This window comes from Parasteatoda tepidariorum, chromosome 2, assembly GCF_043381705.1.
Source record: "Parasteatoda tepidariorum isolate YZ-2023 chromosome 2, CAS_Ptep_4.0, whole genome shotgun sequence".
NCBI lineage: Eukaryota > Metazoa > Arthropoda > Arachnida > Araneae > Theridiidae > Parasteatoda > Parasteatoda tepidariorum.
This window is the reverse complement of record NC_092205.1, coordinates 81,651,053-81,673,006: the sequence shown is the minus strand read 5'-3', so window position 1 is coordinate 81,673,006 and position 21,954 is coordinate 81,651,053. Positions and strand designations below refer to the sequence as shown.

General features: G+C 25.8%; 1 protein-coding gene across 2 annotated transcripts in view; it reads left to right on the top strand.

Annotated features, from left to right (window-relative positions):
- Positions 1-17,583, top strand: part of LOC107439778 (transmembrane channel-like protein 7) — a 30,979-nt gene extending 13,396 nt beyond the window's left edge. For both annotated transcript variants that reach the window (XM_016052477.4, XM_071177816.1), the window contains 15 exons: positions 233-293; positions 1,746-1,824; positions 3,644-3,861; positions 5,549-5,788; positions 7,312-7,457; positions 8,873-9,020; positions 9,110-9,271; positions 10,037-10,206; positions 11,150-11,270; positions 11,389-11,486; positions 11,963-12,070; positions 13,024-13,099; positions 13,202-13,332; positions 15,967-16,122; positions 17,422-17,583. In XM_016052477.4, the coding sequence (XP_015907963.2) occupies positions 233-293; positions 1,746-1,824; positions 3,644-3,861; positions 5,549-5,788; positions 7,312-7,457; positions 8,873-9,020; positions 9,110-9,271; positions 10,037-10,206; positions 11,150-11,270; positions 11,389-11,486; positions 11,963-12,070; positions 13,024-13,099; positions 13,202-13,332; positions 15,967-16,122; positions 17,422-17,566 (2,059 nt within the window). In that variant the 3' untranslated portion in view covers positions 17,567-17,583. The remainder of the gene's footprint in view (positions 1-232; positions 294-1,745; positions 1,825-3,643; positions 3,862-5,548; positions 5,789-7,311; positions 7,458-8,872; positions 9,021-9,109; positions 9,272-10,036; positions 10,207-11,149; positions 11,271-11,388; positions 11,487-11,962; positions 12,071-13,023; positions 13,100-13,201; positions 13,333-15,966; positions 16,123-17,421) is intronic.
- Positions 17,584-21,954: the final 4,371 nt, after the last annotated feature.

Here is a 21,954-nt window from a genome sequence, read left to right as displayed (position 1 = left end):
TTGAAGATACTAAATATAAAACAAAAATTTGAATATATATCAAAATATCGGATATATATCAAAATATCTGATATTTTTGATATTTTCGAAAATATCATGATATTTACGATTCCTGGTATCACTATATACTTTTTTTGAAAATATGATCAGTTAAAGTTGTATTAGAATTTTAAATGTTACATCAGTGTATTTCTTGAATTCTAAGTAATTATGAATATTTTAATATTTTTAGGAATGCTATTTTGGATACAATACCCATTCATGATCGACAGGATAAATCTGTATGGTTGCAAGTAAATATCTTATTTTAAATATTTATATCTTATAGCACATAACTCTTATGATGAACTTTACAATTATTGATTAGGTAAAATGTTTGCAAAAACATCTTTTAACAAGTTTTCTCTATTGTGGCATTATAATTGTAACTTAAATAATAATAATCAAAATATTTTTATCTGTTTACTTTTTTGCAATCAAAAGACGTTGCATTCTTTTTTAATGCATTGCGTTTTATAATTTCTTTTTTAGTAGAACTTTAATCTATAACATCTTTTTTTTTTTTTTTTAACTTACATTAATGAATAATTTAAAAAAAAAAAAGGGGGTTTAGTGGTCACATTAGAAGAAAAGAAACATATTAGGTGTTTTTTATAAACCAAAGTTTATCTAAGTTGTGAATACAACTTCATGTGTAAGATATTGTCACTTTAGTTGATCTTTTTATAAGTTTCACTCTCTACTCTCCAAAAAAAATTTTATTACTATAATATTTCAGCTCTCAGTTACTGAATATTGTAACTCTGAAATTGAAATTTCCTTCATGAAATAGCTTAGATTTCATGTTTTAACTTAGATTTACAAAATGTTTATTTTGGGTGTAATTTGTTAAATACATTTAATGCATGATTTTCACAAATTTTAAATTTTGTTTTAATGCAGAAACTTGAAATTGGTCAAAAAGTTCCACTGTACTTAAATGCCTTTATTTTTTTAACCTTTTTTAATCAATGAATTTCATAAAGTATTTGATAAATACAATAAATTCTTCTGAAATTTTTGATCTAAAATGAATATCTATAATTTAAATATACTGTAGAATCTTGATTGTCCAAAGCAAATGGAACCAAGCTTACTTCGAATAATCAAAACATTATTTTTTTAATTTATTTTCATAAATAAATTCTGAAAATTAAGATTTTTTATAATTTAGATGTTATAATTTAGATGTTTAAATTTTTTAGATGTTTATTTAATAAATGTAAAATGGGTATTTAGATATTTTGTTTTAAAATTTACTTTGTTCGTGTTTATGATTAACAACTTACTTTGCTTAATTGATTCTGCTATATTTCAGTATTTCTCTTTATTTTGAGTCTCAGAAATGATGCTGCAACATGTTTATAGAGCCAAAATTTCTGCCTATCTTTTTAAAAAAAATTTTATCCGTGCTTACAAGTATTTTTTTAAAATTATACTTGTGTTTTCATTTAAATTTATAGGATTTATGTTTATGCATTTTTATTTTTTAGGTTGTCTTGTTTTTTTAATTATTTTTTTATTGATATTCTCTTTCAAACTAATATTCTCTTTTGGTTTTTGATGTTTTTAATGTTTGTCTTACAGTATAAGTTTTTATTTTTTTGTTTGTTTTTCCATAATAAATTGAAATTGAAACAATCTTATTTTCTTTTAAAATATGAAAAATATTTATTTTATTAATATTTTTTATTTTTATTTTTTAGGTTAATGACATGTGGGCAAGTGTTCAGCAATCTACAACAAAGTTTGAATTATGGCATGCAACATTAAAACGCATTGAAGGTAAATTTGTGAAAATCATGTTCTTGAATGAAATTTGGTTATAATTAAATTTTCAGTAATTTAGTTTTACTGTGTAATAATATCTTCCTCTTAGTATACTATTAAGCATGCAGGAATGTTAAATATCAAAATTTTATCGTAATTGCAAGTTTTAATATTTGATTTACTTTAAGTGAATTACTTTAATATTCAAAATATTAAGCATAAGAACTTTATTTATTATTGTCATAATTGCATAAAAGTACAAATGTTGAAAATCATAGTAATCTATTCAATCTATCAAAATACTAATCTAATATATCATGAAAAAAAATTTCATTATTAGAGCTGCACAACCATTTTGCATAGATAGTTATGAGAACTTCAATGTTGGTTGTCAATAATATCATAATATAAATGTAAAAATGCTAGACTTATTGGGATTGTTTTTGTGAGTGAAATAGATGACTTACACTTATATAGCTAATTTCTTACTTCGGACAGTAATAAAAATAAATGAATAAAAGTATTTAATTAAAAAAATGTTATAAGATATACTTACAAGATTACAAAGCAAATTATTAAGAAAAATGTGTAGGTATATAAAGAAAATTAAAATTTGTATCTATCCCAAAAGTTAAATTTACCTGTTGTTCTGAAAACAAAATTTGTTAGTATAGTTACTATCAGATTAATGTCATAGATGTCGAATTTCTAATTTTTTTTATTTATCTTTTTTTTATCCTGCAAAGTTGCGGAAAATTACATTTTCTGCCAGCAATGAAACCATTGCCACAAACAAATCTTTTAAAAGAAAGTGGTTCATTATCGGTTATTTGGGAAAGTTATGAACTAAATCAGTCATTCTTGTTACGGAGCATGGTTAAAGATTAAAAAAGATTTTTTTTCTTTAAAATTTTATTAATATTTAACTTAGTTTCCAGGCCAAGTTAGAAGATTTCTGGGGCAATTTATATCCCGTGGGCAATAGGTTATATATCTATATTATTAAAATAATATTGTAGTCTTAAAAACATTCTTTATAGTAGTAATTAATCTTAAAATAAAATAAAAAATCTTATTTGAAATTAATTACAATCTTTTTAAGTTTTTAAATCGTTTAGTCTTTCTAAAAATTAAAAAAAGATTCAAAATTTAAATCTTATAGTCTATAACCTAAATCGGTTTAGAAAATTAAAGTACCAGTATATAAAGAGTAATAATTTAAATTAAATTTCATAAACAAAACCATAACGACTGATCTTCTATATATGATTTACTAGCTGTAGATTGATTTAAATGTGGTATGAATTAAATCATAAAATTTGGACTTATATTTTAATCAGTATTACTTCATAATTTTCTAGGAACCATAATTTGAATGTAGTTGTAGTTTACATATGTATTTTGATATCTTTGAAGCACTCTGAAAAATTATAAATTTTGGTCTGAGCTGCATTTTTTAACCTGTATTTTTTAACAAATTAGTTCATTTAATTATATAAATTAGCTATGACCTAAATTAATTCATGAAATCAAATACAGTGTTGCAAAAAAAAACCCTTTTTTTTTCTAAAAAAAAATAGACAAAAAATTTTATTTCTTATTTTAATAGTTAACTTCTTATTTTATTATATATATTTAGTTTAGTTAAGTGTTAAAAACAAAATTTTCTGACCAATTCCAACTTTGTTTTAGCCAGCATATAAAAATGAGGTAAATGTAAGTATATTTGTATTAAAAAAAATTATTTTTATGTTTATTTCAGTTTGCATTTTTTCAAAAGATTTAATTTTTTTTTCTCTTTAAACTGGACTAAACAGTTGATTACCTTTTTTAGGTTTACATGGAACTGGAGTTGTCTCCTATTTTGTGTTTTTGAGGTGGCTTATTTTCTTGAACCTCATTCTCTTCATTACTTTCTTGATTTTCATCACTTTGCCTCATTCAATATTTTCAAGAGTTCCTCTCAAGAAAATTAATTATGCTCCTAATAACACCTTCTTCTTAGAAAAATATAATCAATATCCTGATCCAAGAAGCACTCCAAAACCATTAGTTAGTATTTTAATTTATTATAGCTTGTTTTATTTTAAGTTTTAAACCAATCTTCTCATTTTAAAAAATGCTAATTTTAAACTACTATAATTATTATATATTAGAGTTATAACTACTGTAATATATATAGATATTAGAAATTGGTTAAATTTTAATTTATCAAAAAGTGAAAATAAATAAATTAAATTTGTGAAAATGCCAGCAGTAATATAGATTCTGTAAAATGTTGTTCTATGCCAATCTCTATAATATATATAAAGAAATAATAAAAAATACCGACTTCATACAATAATGACAGTTATTATTTTTAAATTAAAGAACTACTCTAATCATAATATATTATGAAACTATAAATCATTAGTTATCCCTTTTTAAAAAAGTTTATTGTTTTTATCCACTTTTTTTCCTTCAAAGTCGATAAAGTCATATATTATTAGGTTTATGACTGTATAACTAAATATTGAATAATTATCCTTATTAATTAGAAATGTTACTAGTTTTTATTGTGATATTGTTAAAAGCTTAATTAAAGAAGAGATAAACTGACATTTTAGGGAATTTGCAAAAATCTGTTTTAAAATGTGTATAATTATAAAGAATCTGTTTAGGAAACATTTTATTATTGAAAACTATCATATTTAAGAACTTGTTAGAATAAATTAGTGTTTTATACTATTTCCAAATATAGCTATATTCGTAAATCTGTTCCTCCTTTAAGCTTTTACAACTTACTTTGTCATTTTAAAGCAAATATTTTTTTTTATGTTCCAAATTATTTTGTTTTATGTGTATGTATTTAACAGATTTTCCAGTTTTCTTTTTTTACATGATTTTTTTTTTGTAGATATGTAGATTTGCCTTATAAAAGATAGTTTATCTATAAATTTAATTCTGTTGTGAGTTTACCTATCAGACTGAAGATTAATTAATTCTTAATAGTATTTAATAAAATAAAGAAGTGTGTCGGTATTTGGCTAGAGATACATAAATGTAAGGAATATTAAATACTATTTCTGTATGTTATGACTTGCCTCTCAATCTGAAATCAACTAATTCGTGTTACATTAAATAAAATATACATGTGTGTTTGGATTTGTCAAGAGAATATAAATATAAGCAATCAAATACTATTTTTATATATTCTGAATTTGCCAATCAGGCTTGAAATCAATTAACTCACTGCATTAAATAAAGTATTCAAATGTGTTTCCTATTCGCCAAGAAAAATATAAATGTAAGCAATTCAATACTATTTGTGAACTTGTCTGTCAAATTGGAAATCTATTAATTCTTTGTAGCTTTAAATAAAATGTACAAGTGTATTTGTTATTTGTCAACTTAAATGTAAGCAATTTGATACTGTTTCTTTTGGTTTTGAATTGGTTTTGACTTGAAATTTAGTTAACTCTTTGTTTCATTAAATAAAATATGTAGGTTTGTTTGCTATTTGTCAAGAAAAATAACAATGTAAGCAATTAACTGTTTCTATATGTTGTGAATTTGCCCATCCTGCTTGAAATCAAATGACTCTTTGTAACTTTAAATAAAATATACAATTGTGTTTGCTACTTCTTAAGAAAAAAAGTATTTATAAGCAAATAAACTAAGTTTCTAATACTTTTTGTCCTGACGCATCTTTTAATCTGGATACTTTTATAAGTCAAGTTATAATATTGTTTCGTTTTAGAAAAGAACTGATCGTCTACCTTTCGACTTTAAAAATAAAGAGTTGATATCTGACTTAGGCTCACTTTTGAATCGTTATTTGACTAATGATACTATTGAAAATATAAACTATGACCAGAGAAACTACACTGATGAACAAAGGCGTAAATTATCGGAAATGTGTGAAAGTCGATACAAGAAGGAAGAGCTATCTAAGTCAATTGATGTACTTAGTGGAGCACAAGATTTACTTCAAGGAACTGTAAGTACAGTTTTGTTTATTTTTATCTCTAAATACAAATACATTAAGTACAGTTTTTTGATAAACTAATAAAATTTGTTTTAAAATACTGTAAAAGTTTGTTATGTGACAATTAACAATAGCATGAGAAATTTATATTATCATGATCTTATTTTTATAGGCAAATGCACAAATTTAATCTTAAAATTGCCATAAAAATTCCTAAATGTTGAAATTGACAGATTTATGCTATTTTCTATTATTTTGATAAATGACTTTGATTAAAAACACATCTAGAATTGACTGTTTTGGTTAGATTGTTTAGACTGAACTAAGAGCTTTTGAAAGAAAGAAACGAAATGAAGTGCATTAGCTTTTAACGTCATCAAAAGAATAAAAATTTTCATAAATTTTTTTTCAATTTTACCTTATTTAAACAACATAAAAATGTATCGTTGGACTAAGCTCTTCTTTTTTTTTTTTTTTTTTTTTTTTTTTTTTTTTTTTTTTTTTTNTTTTTTTTTTTTTTTTTTTTAAGCACTGGAATAGGCCTAAAAAACCCCCACATATACAGAGAAAAAAGGGTAGTTGTTAAATTTTGTGATACTGACTTAAGAACAGCTTTATTAATTATTTTGTCCAGGAAATAATATTTTTAGTCTATGTAATAATAGAAAAAATTCCTTTTTCTTCCTTCCTTTAAAAAAAAGAAAAAAAAATGTCACGTCTTTCTCTTTTACATCAATAAAATTTGGTGAGCTTTCAGTTGTAAAGAAAAATATGATAATTTTTACCAAGGTCATCAATAATATTATTAACTGATTAAACCACCTCTTTAGTTATTATGAACTCAGGAAATTTGTGATTTTTTGAAAATATTGGAATTGTTTGAAATGCTTTAGTTGAGGCCTAAAGTGAAATTCTGGAGTTTTCCCATCCTCTGAAATGAGCTTAACCTAGCATACAATGAGCTAGAAATTTCTCTGTGCAGCTAAAATCTTTTTAAAAGATTCCAATATTTTTACTTGTTTTTAAAAGAATTCTTATTTCTGATATTTGAGCATAATTTTTGTTTTGAGAATTCTTGAGAATACTGAATTAAACTTTGCATATGTAACCTTAAGTCACTTAAGTTATGTTTGCTTTTTATTTTGTAATAAATAGATAAAATTGTAAACAGAATATGAGAACACAAAATATCTCTTAAATTTGCAAAAATAAAGTAAAGTATTGGAAATTTAAAAATGAAAAATAATGACTCAACATTGCATTAAAAGTTATATAAGTATAGAGTATAAAATTAAAGAGTTAATAATGTGACATCAGACTTGCAATATTTTAATTGAAATATTATGCCCAGTATCATGCTCTAAGTAAAAAAAAAAGTTTATTGCTCTATGAACTGTAACACTACTGATTGCTTATTCTTTTCTAACTACTATGTCCCCACTTATGAGTTTTTTATGAGTTTAGCAAAGTTTTCTTTAATTATCTTGTTTATTAAATATATTGTAGCATTTTAATTATTATTTTTTTACACTTAGGGTTGGCTTCAATCTACCATTCTTTTTCTGGGCTATTATACACCTACTCAAATCTTGTTCTTTGGTTATCCTTATAATATGCCTGTTGCATTTCTTTGTGTATTTTTTGTTTCATCCATCATGTGTATATTGATGATGGTTCAGTAGTGAGTAAATTTCTATTCCTCTCCAAATTAAATTTATTTTATTTTATTGAATTTCCAGAGAATACATTTTTTAATTTGGACAACAATTCTTTAACACATTTAGGATTATTGTTTAAATTTATCTTCCATAAAATGATATTTTGATTTCCTCTGCATTAACTAATTCAAATTTATTAAACATAGTTATAAATCAAACAAGTTCTAACATATTTGTGACAACTCTTGAAAAAACTCTCTGTGTTAAAGATTATCACAATTGTAGATTTTTGTTAAAAGCTATTTTATTTGAGTTATTTTCCATTAAAGTACATTTATTAATTTTCTGAATTTAAAATTGTATGTGTTAAATATAGAGCCGTGATGGCTCAGGGGTCCAGGGTCTCTACTGTCATTGTGAAGAACTGGGATTTGATCCCTGGTGGCCACTGTAAGCCCACCCAGCTCTAGATTGCTAGGTACCAGCTTGTCTGGGCAGTAAATATGGCCTACATTGTCTTCATCATATCATTGATCACGAAATTGTGGAGCTTTTACTTCCATGACCCTCCCCTGGCTCTCAATGAGCTATTGTTGGAATACTTTATTAAGTGCTAAAAAGTTAAAGGTATTACTGTGTCAGAGACTTTTCTAGTGCTAGCAATTTAAATTTTAGATTTTTAAAAATTTCAAATATCTGAAAAATTTAAAGAAAAAATTAATAATGAATCAAACAAATTTTTAAAAATTGCTATATATTTCATTTGTCACAGTGAAAAAATTAAATAATAAAAATACACAGTAAAAATAAATAGCCTAAAATAGGCTAGAAAATCTTCTAATCAATTAAATATTGCTTCATTTAGTTGGATCATTAGTTAAAGGATTGTTTAGTTTATTAATTAGGGACATTGCTACTAATTATTAATATTGAACTATTTTTTACTTTAAGTTAAACAGAAAATTAACTTAAACTAATTCATTTTTGTATAAATAAATGTGTTTCTGAACAAGAGTTAACGAATTAAATGTAAAAAAAGTAAAATTAAAATCTGAAAAAAAAGATAGTAATTTTTAAAAAAAAATATTTACATTGAATAATTCGCAATCACTCAGTTAAAGTGATGAAGCAGTCATTGTGAAGGATTGGGATTTGGTTCTCATCGACGATTTAGTGACCACCAAACTTCAAATTGATGATTTTTATTAAATACTCAATATAAACAGCTTGTGCGTAATGTCCTACTTAGTCCTATAATGCTGAATCCAGTCCCACTATCATACCATTGGTTACAAAATTGTGGAGCCTTAACCTGCACAACCAACCTGGCCTACAACAGTCTGCTGTGGGAGTGCATAGATTGTTATTGAATTTTTTCTTATTTAGTTAAAGAAATTTAAAGATTTTGATATTTATTTCAGTTTTATTTCTTTTTTAGTTCTTCCCATGGTGTTCAAGAAACTGTTTTAGCTAGAAAGAGTAATTATTTAGCCTATTCAAATATATTATTTTGCTCCTGGGATTACTGTATTGAGAATAAAAAGAGCAGTATAATCAGGCATAGAAGCATTTTGCATGAAATAAAGGTAGTTAGTTTTGCTTTTTTTGGATTGATAAACAATGAAAGACTGATAGGCTCACGCAAATAATATTTTCCTTATGATTTATATTGCAGAGTACACTAGCGGAAGAAAGAAGGCGCAGAGAAGTAAAAGGGTGGTCAAAGTCACAAAAGTTTAAAGTTCATACTTCACGTTTTTTTCTGAATGCTTTTGTTCTTGCTGCCTTATGTGGGAGTTACTACTTAATTTATAAAGTTGTAAATTTTCAATTAAGAGTAGGTATTATTTAGATTTTTTATTAAAAAAAATCTTTAATTTTTTAGTTTATAAAATATACACTGTTATTGTTTTAGAAATATTTAATAGAAATAAATGATATACAGAACAAGCCAAAATAATATTGTTGCTGTTTTCTTTTGTTTAATGAAACCTTCTGCACATGCATCAGATCTACTTTATTTAACATCATCAAAATTGTGGTAAGAGAAGATGCAAAAAAAGTTCATATTTGTACTTTTTTTTCCATGTCTGATTTAGCACTCTTATAAATCTCTATAGCATCTTTTGGTGAAGTAGAATTTGACCAGAATGGCAGAAAAGACATTGAATAGGAACTAAATATAAACCCTTGAGGAATATGACAAATCTGAGAAGTTTTCAAGTGTTATTCATAATGGCTTTTAAAACAATTTTCCTGGATATCAAAATGTTCAATATTGAGAAACCACTTTAATATTCAGTTATTTTAATAGTGTGCTATTTTTTATAAAATATAATGCTTTCATGAAAAAATTTCACCGTGCATTATTTCAGAGGAATACAATTATAAAAGAACATAACTTGTCTGTTAAAACAAAAATCGATGAATGTACAATGGACCCAAAAAAATTTTTAAGTTCTCACAAGATGAAAAATTACTTTAAATATTGTTTAGTGAATAATGTAGAGCACATCTCTGTTCTTACTGCAATTTAAATAAATCCAAACTTTATATTAATAGTGTGAAGTTTATTTTTAATTTCACTCTTCCTTTTTTTTAGGAAATGCAAAGTCATCGTTTGCAGGATTCTGGTGTTCAAACTTTACTTGTGCAGTATCTTACTCCTGTGTGTATTACTAGTCTCAACATATTTGTTCCTATAATATTTAATGCTATAGTGAAGTTTGAATCATACAATACTCAAACTCAGATAAATATAGCTCTAATCAGGTAAAATAACTTTATATATACATAGTATTTCTGAATATAAGCCTTTTCCTGAGAGTGAGAGCTATCTGAATTCTTAAGTTAGGATTTGTAAATTTTTTTTTTGAGAAAAAAGGAGCAGTCGATACCGGTGTCGCATCTGCGTCAAAGGGATAAATACTATTAAATCTCTGATCAAATGTCTATTTCTACTTTTCTGTATGTATTTAAGCATATCTATGGTAATCTATTATCATTCTGCAGTCTCAAATTTCTAATTAAAGCAAATAATAACAAAAATCAGCAAATTTCTATAAATGTCACTCCTCCATTATCTTATAAATAACTTGATAGGAACTGGTTTGCCCTTCGGAAAAGCATGGAGATCAGAGAACCATTATCAACTTAAAAATCATTGAATGGTTAAGCAATGCTATGTGATGCATAAACAATATTATAATACGTATGAAATAGGTTTTGAATTAAATTTTCTTTTTATTTGTTAATTTATCATCCAGAAATTACTTGGTTGATAAAATTTTGCATGACGTGAAAAGTTAATATAAAAATCAATATGAAGGAGAAGGTCGTAATCTTTCGGTGGCTTGAAAAACCATATTGAAGAGTTAAATGTGTATGATGCATAATCAATATAGTTTAAGATTAAGAGTTAAATGTGTATGATGTATAATCAATACAGTTTAAGATTAAGACTTAATTGTGTATGGTGCAGAATCAATATAGTTTAAGATTTTAAATCTTTATCAAATTGAACTTGACACGGAGTTCAGATTCTAAAATAAATTGAACATTTCATGTACCTTTAAAAGAAACATATTTTTTTGTACACTACTTAATCAAGATATTACTTTAACATTACATATTGTATCTCTTAAATTTTTGTGTTAATTTTATAGATTGTGCCCATTAAATTCAGTTTAATGTATGTAAATTATTTATGTTTTAGGATTGTTTTCTTGCGTTTATCATCGGTTTTCGTTCTTGTTGGTTTACTTTTCCAACAAATAGTTTGTGAGCCTAAAGATGATTGTAAAGTTGGAACATTGGCCTCCTGCCAGTCACCTATAGTAAGAACATACAATTTACTTCTCAATTAATTTTTAACTTTTTAGAAAAGCTCAAATCTGGAAAAAAAAAAGTTATTGAGCATTTTTTTAAAAAATAATATTTGTATTTATATTTCAGTGTTGGGAAACATATGTTGGCCAGCAGCTTTATAAACTTGCTGTGACTGATTTCATTGTCTACATAATGTTGTTTCTTGCTTATGATTTACCTCGGGAGTAAGTGATAATTTCCTATATTCATTCCAGCATTGATTTCTTAGTTCTTTTTCGACTAAATTAAACTTTGAAAACCATACAAAGTATATTTTTGTTATATTTATAAATATTATTAATTATTTTATTAACTTTTGATAAAGGTTGGCTAAAAAGTGTCCAAGAATAAACATTGATTCTGTTAGACATTGGAAAATATGGGTCCTGCCAGATTTCTAAACTCCTTTTTTATATTTATTTTACCAATAGTGGGTCACTACTTAAAATTATACAAATATTTATGATTAGGAAATCAAATGCAGTCATTAATTGATTCAGTATTAACTATTCATGTTATTTCAAAGTATTCTAAAATAATTTTGTCCACCATTATAAATTTATTAAATTTACGAAATTTTTAATCGATGCTGATTATAGTTACTTTACTTATTTCCTCTTTAAAAATTTTAGTTATTTAGTAAATGTATCTTATATTTTAGCCTTTTAGTTAGAAGTTGCCCAAACAAAGCGACACAAATGGTTGGTAGGCAAGTATTTGATCTCCCAAATCAAGTATTGTCTCTAGTCTACTCTCAAACTCTGTGCTGGTGAGTCTGCATTATGTTTGTTTGTAGCAAATAATATATTTTTTTACTCTTAATTGTAGAATCACTATGCAGGCATCAAAATATGACTATTTAGAAAATTGGATTTTGGTGTAATTTCATTGGAATTAAACTAATTATTAATTTAAATAAATTTAAAGACAGTTTCTATTTTTAACATATTTGGTTACGGATTCTAATTTAATAAATTTGTTTTCAAAGGATTTTTCTAATTATTAATTTAAATAATTTTAAAGACAGTTTCTATTTTTAAAATATTTTGTTACAGATTCTAATTTAGTAACTTAGTTTTAAAAGGCTTTTTTCTACAATTGCTCTTAAAATTTTTTGTAATTAAATGTTTAACCCCTTCCTTCTCGCTCCTGTGAAAATGACAGAGTGAGATTCCGCTCGCTATTTCTCACTCCCGTGATATTGGCGGACTGGAGTGCTCAGTAGTAATGCTCCAATAAGAATATAACTAATTCATTTCTTTTGCCCGGAAAACATTTTATTTCTCATTTTACACACCTGATGGCAGTACCAGGTTATTTTTAAGGTAATTGTAGATTAGTTTATTTTAAACTAGTTGCAGCACTAATCAAATATAATACAATTACAAAAGCCACAAAAATAGGCACTTTTATGACCGTTTTCTTGAAAATTAACCGATCGTTAAGGGGTTAATGTCAAAATTCATTGATAATTTATAATATTATTTACATACAACTGATTCTGGCTCTTTGTTATTAAATTCTGCATTCTAATTTTAACTCAATTATTTATGCTTGAACCCATATTGACTACTGTTTTATTTATATGGCGTCTTATTCAACATTTTAACTGTTGGGTTAGCTGCAATTGCAAACTTAAACATCATTATTTAAAAATAATGTGTGCTTTTTTTTTTTTTTTTTGGAAAACCTCACATCTAATTTTGTTTTATGTATTTTTAGGTTAGGTATGGTCTATTCACCTTTAATACCATTAATAACTGTGATTAAATTCATCATATTATTTTACATTAAAAGAGTAAGTTTATGCTATAGCATTAAATACTGTTTAAAAAATCTAAAATGAGTCAATTTGTATGAATAAGTGTAATTATTATTTGTGTTATTTCTCCTTAATTAGGTTTTGGTGTTGAAGTTTTGTACACCTCCTCCCATACCATACAAGGCATCACGCAGTAATGCTATGTTCATCATGATCTTGCTACTATCATTTTTTTCTGTACTAATTATTCATGGTTATTCATTATCAAGGTAAAAATCACACTTTTTTCTTTCTTTTTTTTATCTTTATCTACTGTGAAATTCAGTTACAAAATTAGTGAAAAAGTTTTCAACTATTTAACAAATAGTACAATAATAAGAATTCTATTAAGATATTCTTTTTTGGTTTCATTGTTAATGTCACACAAGAGTTATTGGCAATGGCCAGGTTTTTTTGATATTCATTCAGCTTTGAATATTAGAAGCAATACTGTCACATGTACAGGGGTCTGTTTAGAAGAAATTTGGGTCCGTTAACAGATCCTTCACGAAATATCTTTTCATATAAATGGACCCTTCATGAAATATTTTAGCTTAAAAACGGACTCATCACAAATTTGTTTATTTTCATTATTGCTTTGTTAATCGAATAAACCCTTCCCAGAGGGCAAAACAAGAAAGATGGATGTAAACGAATTAAGTTTTGTCTTCCACAGACACTTCTTCCATTATTCGTCCTAAATTAATATTCTGCGTTCAGCAGTATAAGCTAAGTACCAAATATTTGTATGTTGCATCTCTAATTTAGAAGCAGCAATAGCTGTTTATTTTTGAAAATTTAATTTTTTTCAATTATAATTTTGCAGTGCTGAGCATAATCTTGTTATCTATTTACAATTTAAAAACTCCTTGAAAAAGTTTTCTGCATTAATCAGACCCTATTTGTACACATTCATAAAAGCAGGACACTGGTTGAAAGAATGTGACTTAACGTTTATTTTACATTCACAAATTACGAGTAATTTTTTCAAAATTTTACAAAAACAGGACCTTTTACAAAATGTCTGGACAGACCCCTGATGTACTTACTATACTACAAAAATTTATATCACTGAAATTGGTGATAGTATAATGATCTCTTAACCATGCTTCCCAACTGTGTGTAGACTTTTCCAACTTTGAAACTGCCAGGAACGTGACCGAAAGGTTAATTCTGAGCCACTTAGAATAGTATAGACATTGAAAATATGATCTGGTATCTAGTCTTAAGGCAAAGATGTTATCTACTATATTATCTAAATTGTATAATCAAAGAATAAAACTGATTTACACAAATTCTGAAAAAGACGAAATAAATAAATAACATTTAAATCATAAATCCAAATGAAAAAGCGCTAAAAGCAACTGAAACCAATTTTTTTTATTTTAGTTTAAAAAATCAGAAATACGAAGAATATTTCAAGATATGTGTGTTTCTTACATATCTTAAGATATTCTTCGTATTTCTGACTTTTTAAATGATCTAAACTGTTTTTCTCCCGATTCTCCTGCTATCCCGAGAAATGATAAACTGTTAATAAAAACAAAAATTCGATGTCAACAAGCAAATTTTTACCGAGAAGGAGCTCTTGATGCTTCTTGGAAGAACATGTGTCCCCAGGAAACTTCGTAGGGCTATCAGGGTTTCCAGTTTCAGGTTTTTACAGGCATATTTATGACTTTTTACAAGCATATTTATCCCATATTGGACTTGTTGACGCTCCTGACTGCATTTTGTGTGTAGAATTTGTAGTCTTGAATAGCGGGCATCTCTGGGACTGTTATGCCTTCCAAGAAGCCTGCATTTCTTCATATTTTATGAGTTCTCCACACCTGGAGATGCTTGTTTTTTTTTTGTATTGGACTGCAAATATGAGAACATAATTAAAAAAATATTAACTATGTGCCCTAGTGATAAAGGCAGAAGAGTATACTAAAAGAATTATAAATTCTATAATTTTTTCTCATATTTATAAAATATTGTGTGAAATTTGTATGGAAATTTATTGTAAAAATATCCAGATTAAAAGTAATAATTAGTAAAAATGTTAAAATTAAGTGGAAGAAATTATAAATACTTTCTAAGTTTTCATTTCATCTGTTATTATATTTCCTTTTTGTTTAGAAATAACTCCCTAAATTTTAAAACTTATTTTGAATGTAATGTTGTAATTTAGACACAATGCATAATATTTGGCAGCAGTGCACATTTAAAAGAAAAATTAATGGAAAGGAAAAAAGAACTATTATCTCACACCTACATTGCAAGAAGCAATCAAAATAAAGATTTATAAGTTTTGTAAAACTATAAAAACTGTGTTACTTCTCAAATTGCAACCAATAGTAATACTTAAGTAATAGCAATGATGAAATCTTTTTTTTATTTTCCGCATTGTTATTAAAAAAAAGCAAAACTATTGTTAGAATAAATTGCACATAGTATTATTAAAATCTCTATTCGACTTAAAATTCTCCAATTCTTCAAAACATGTAATTACAAATCAATTTTATGCCTTTTTCACTTTGCATTAAATTTTTTGCAATCAAGTCAAAATTTATAAATAGATGTTTAGAATTGAATTGTAAAATTATTTAAAATGCTATAAATTGATACAATAAGATTGATGAGGATTTGAAACCAATGCTTTCAGAACTTTATTCTTTTGATTCAAGACTTGCTATACCATTGATATTTTAAAAATGATTTTGGTAGAAAATTTTTATAGTTGCCAGTGCTATGCAAAATTAAAAAAAAAAAAGTTAACGTTGAAAGTGTTAGTTTAAGATTTTTCTTCAGATCATTATTTGCTGTTATGTTGTTTCCTATTAATTTCTCATGAATACTGTGCTATTTATTTTTCCCAGTCTTGACCCATCACCTGCCTGCAGCCCTTTTAGATATTATTCTGCAATGGTGGATGCTATTCCTATCACATTATACTCTGAATCATCCTCTCTAGCTTCCATAGTCAATTTAATTTTTAGTGGAATAGTACTTTTTCCAGCAATTATATTGCTATGGTAAGTATGTGTAATTAACTATTTTGTTTGTTATAAAAATAAGCTGAACCCTGTATGAGGTCCATTACTTCATTAATTTTTAAATGACAATGGAAAGCCTTTTTGATATCTATGATTTGTGCAGCCATCTACTATTAACTTCAGAAAGTGCAATAAGAAATTTTTCTTAGAAATTTTGGTAACTCTAATTTACAGTAAAGGTTCGTGTGAGGTCAAGAAAGATAGGCCAACACTGAGGAGCTATATTTTCTAGTACATTCGTGTCAAATTGAGTTTATTTGTTGGGGCTCTTCTAATATTATGTAAGCACATAACAGGGAGAGGAGATTTATGATTTGCTTATTTTTGCTAATAAGGATTAAGTAGGGATATTAAGATAATAAAATCGTGTTATTTTCAAAAGTTTTGAACATAATATTTGAAATAAAAGTTAAGTTTGGGGAGAGAAAGAGTTGAAATATATTTATTTCTTTGAACAGTTTCAGAGGGGAAGAGTTTTGACTAAAAGTAGAAAACACAAAATATTCCTATATAATATTCTACTGAAACTTCTGTAAAATGAATTTAAATATAAATTTTGTTCTATATAGAGTTACATCATTTATTTGAATTTAATCTTAAATTAAATTACTACTGTCTGAGTTAAAACCAAAAACAAGTGGGAGAGTGAGAGGAAGGTTTATTGAATTTCTTGCATGATCATGGAAGAGGTTTGTGATTTGCTTATTTTAGCTCACAAGGGAGAGGGGTGTCTAAAATCTCCAAAAAATGTTTACATAATGTTTGAATAGCCTTGTAATCATAAACAGAGAATTCAACGATACACATATTTATAAGTTGAAATTTATGACCAACAATTGGAAAAATTATGAAAATGCCTCTAACTAGCCATTAAAAAGATTGGTCTTAAAAACCTAATTAATTTTAGATAGAAAACAAATGAATTTCTTCATTATCTTCACCTCAAAAATATTTTGATACAGCATTGCTGGAGAAAAAATAGTCAGTAAAAATATCTTTCAGATATTCTATGATGCCTCAACCTGGAATAATTCATACTAGTTAGTTTTCATTTAATATTTAAAGTTGTTGAAAATAAATTAGCTAAAAATAGTAATTGACCATTTCTGAGAAATTGATAGAAGAGATAAAATTATCAGAATTTTGCAAATGATGAGAAATTTGGTTTTAAAGTTTGGGTTACATTTATTGCATTAAAATTTTAGTGTTTTGTATTTTTAGCTTATGTAAGTAATGTAAAGCACAATCAAACTAATGCCTTTTTAAATTTGTTCACAGTATTGCAGTTTATTATTATTGGACAATTGTCATCGCTCACAGGAAGATGATAAAAATACTAAAATCTCAAATAGTATTAGAAGGTCGTGATAAGCAGTTTCTTCTGAATAGACTGACTCATGCTGCTAAAGGACACCTTGATTGAAAAAAAAAAACACAAAATTTTTTGTATTAGCACAGTGATTTAATCTCATTTATTATAGCTTTACATTGCTGATTTACGATCACTTTTTTTTGTAAGTGCAATATAATTTATTTAAAAATGAAAGAAAGTGAAAACAATGTCACTAAATATGAGCTTTATGGTTTTAATGTTTTTATCTATGTTTGTGATGTAATGCTTAATTAACTTAAAAGTACAATTTTTTTTATATAGAAATAATATATAATTTATATATAATTAATGAATTTATGTTTAAAAAAATTAAAGATTTAATGACTAAGTATTTATGAAATCAAGTGATTTGATAATTTTAAGATACATGGCTTACATACCATCTAATATTAATTTAGATTTATTGTTAAAAGAAATCCTGATGAAATGTAAATTTATAAATCATTAGTTTTAAAGATTTGCTTCTGTGATTATGCAGGTTAATGCTAGTTCAATGAAGAAGCTAATTTCGCAAGAATATCTCATAATTAAATGGTTTTTCTATGAATAGAACTTTTTTTAAAAATAATGCTTAGCATACTGGTTTTTTTCCCTTTGAATTAATGCTTAAAATCCTATTTTGGATGAATTACAGGCTTTTTATAAAAAAATATTTTTCCTAACTAAAGTTTAGAGGACATGTTAACTGCATCTCACGATTGATACAACACTGAGATGCAATTAACATGTGTAATTCATACAAAGTAGGTAATTAATGCTTAAAATCCTATTTTGTATGAATTACAGGATTTTTATTAAAAAATAATTTTTCTAACTAAAGTTTTGACATGTTAATTGCATCTCAGGTTTTTACTACATAAAACTAGACTTAAATGTTTTGTGAATGTTTCTTTTCCTCGTGTAGGCAATCTAATTGATTTGATTACATTATTTCCTGGTGTATAAATCAACAACCTATTTTTGAATACGAGATACTAAATTTATAAATTTTAAAAGAAAATTAAGTTCACAAAATGTTCTCAATTTAAAAATATTTTACAATAGTCACTTTAGATATGATACATTTGTCCTCTACTCAGATGCTATGATGATATGCTATCCCTCAAATAAAACTAACCTTTATGTGTAAAGAATACGTGATGAGGGAAAATGAAAAATTAATTATATGTAATGCATAAGTAGTTTTTGAAAGGATTATGCTAATACAGAGTTATTTATATCTATGTCATTGCTTATAATTCATTGACATTGTATAAGTCGACCCCCTGATTTTCGTAAAATTTTGGGAATTTGAAAAGTTGACTTACAGTAATGGCTTTGCAAGCATATTTAGTTTTAGTTCCTATTTTATTTAATTTAGCATTTCATAATTATTGTGTTATCGTATAAAATTAGCATACATCATAATATTCTGTAAAATGTTCAGTAGCATTTATAGGTTTTAAGCTTTTATGCCACTTAATTTAGTAAGTGTTTAAAATTGGTTGTGATTATAAAGACTACACTTCCAATGACCTGTTATTATTTTATGATAATAAAACAAAATTTTCTTCTGACTTTTGGATAGAGCTTATAAATGTTATAAATCAGAAGCCTTTTAAACTTCATAAAAACTATATTGAATTTAAGTCTCTTAAGAAATATTTCCACATTATAGAAGAAAAAAAATTCTATGTCAATGAGCTGGCTGCAACGGCTATTTTCCTTCGGGGTAATCTGCTATATTCCCCAATATAATATAGCCTTTGTGTGAAAGTTTCATATTAAATTGTTTGACAATTCTTTATATTAAATTGTTAAGACTTTTCAACAAAAAGTCATATTAAAGTGTAAGACACCTCTTTGTGCTTTAGGCGAAAAAAGAAGATAATATTTATTTGATTGGAAATGAAATTCTGAAGAATAACTTCAAAAAAAATTTTTTTTAAAAATATATCCTTGGTATTTATAAAGTTTAAGTTAAAACAGAGTCTGAAGAAGTTCAAAATACATATAACTTTTCAATCTATATTATAACTTTTGCTGTTTACTTTGTTTTATTAAATATATGGGAATTGGTAAAACTCAAAATTTTTTACATTTATACTCTTAAGTTATTTACTTATGATAACATAGTTTGTTTTCAACAATCAATGTAATAGCTAGTAACAAGGGTTTTTAGTTTCAAACCTATTTTACTGGTATAACCTTCAACTACTAAATAAAAAGAACTCAAATTGCAGTTCCTCCTTGTCATTTTTTTGTTCATAAAGTAAAATAATCTGCATTATATTTTATTTCATGAGGATAAAGAAATGAAAATTATAAAATTTTGAAAAGATTTCTTTGAATTTAATTGCAAATAAATAAATTTATCTATCCTTGACAAAATAAAAATTGATCTTCAAATTGAAAACTTTCTATGTAATTTATAGAAACTACATAAAATTCTCATTATTTGGCACCCCTTTAGAATCATAAGCTTTATCAAAAATTTAGTACAATAAAATTTAAGCAGCATGTTATGAGTATTGCCACATGAAAAACTTAATGTTCGAATTCTATACCTTATAATTTATATCAAAAACTATTATGTACAATTTGTTTATAATTTTGGTAATTCAGAATTATAATTAAAATGAGCTATGATAAGGCAAATTAAAACTATCTTTATTATAGCTTACCTATTAAATAATTTAATGGAAACTGTTTGTTATTTATTTAGAAGCATAGTATCTTTTGTTTATGTGAGAGAAATCAGTTCCTAAAGATGTTTTAGATATATTACAGACTATTTCTTGTCTTCAGTTAATAATTATCCTATTTTATACAGATGAATATACATTGAAGAATACTTTTAAGTGAACAGTGTATTTATAATTAAATAAATAAAAGAATTTAACATTTTGATGTGTGTGTGTTTTTCTTTATAACTAAAATGTAAAGATTGGCAATCATTAATATACTACATGAATACCCATAGAAGTGGAAGAAAGTGAGCAATCAATATATCAATACGGAACAAACATCACGAAAACCTGCACGAAACTTAAGGACATACATCAACACAATTAATAAAGCTAAAATAATTTCCTTTTTTAAATTTACTATTATATTTAATCCCTTCAGAACAGATTAAGCAAAACACCTTTTAAGTAGTTCATCTCATCAAAATAAATATTTTTTTAAATTCCAATTTGTACATATTATCAAAATTAATTAAGCCTGATTGGAATCAAAAGTATATGGCCTTAATGAAATAAGTACCGTTTTCCTTTAATTTTGCTTTCTAAGACATGGCTATTTTTAAAAAATATTAAATTGCCAACTAATAATAAATATAATCAAGTATCATAGACGACTTATGGCGATATTAAGTTTCTCCCATACGAATTAGTACTATTTTTCATTAATTTTTTTCTTTTCAATACATAACTCTAATTTTAATTACTGTTGGTTTTAAATTATTTAGTTTTATACATTAACGTTAAAAAGCACAATTATAAACAATTAGAACACATGGTTATAAATAACATTATAAATGCTATTTTGGTGATGTAATTAGCCAATGCTATCATCTTTATGCTGATCATCGACTTTCTCAAACATAATGAATAAAAATTTTTAAAAATATGTGCTAAGAACTCGAGCTATAATCCAGCAAATATCATTGATGTAATCTTTAAAATGTTCGAAAGAAAATTCTTTGCAGTCTCATTTTTATCAATGGTTCAATGGTAAGTTCAAGGCCAATGAAAAAATTCGTTTTTATACAGCTCTACCGAACGAACTGATTGAAAATTTCGAATACACTTTAGAATTGGGGGCTAAATTTGCCGCTGTCAGGGCGATAAAATAAACTATTCTGGAATTATGAGAGAGAGAAAGAGACATACTTTTCATTCAGCCTTAGGATGATTTTAATAAGAGAGAAATAGAAAAAGAAGTAAAATTGATAAAATAAGGGGGGGAAAAGCTTACCAAAGTTTCGATTATTTTTTTCCTTATAAAATTTGAAATCTATCATTTTATCATGAAATTATTGATAAATTAAATGTCTGTCTTAATCAATAAATTAAAAGTGTCAAATTAGAGAAGAAAAAAAAATATATGCATTTGAATAAAAACGATCACGATTGCTAGTGAATTTTATTAAGTTAGTCCTCCCAAAAGAAGTCGACCATTTCAGAGAATCTGGAATCACTGCTCGAAAGTTGCATGCTGGAAATTCATATTATACCAGCTAAAATTAAAGGATATCATTCTAGAAAGTCAAGATTCGAAGCTTCATTTGTGGTAACTGAAAAAGTTTTTCTAAATGGTAGGACTTAATTTACGTCACACTAGAGCTGCACTTTGGCGACGGTCTGGGAAACCCTGAGGGTGATTCGAAGACATGCCATCACAATTTGAAGTCACCTTCTCAATTTAGTCATAGC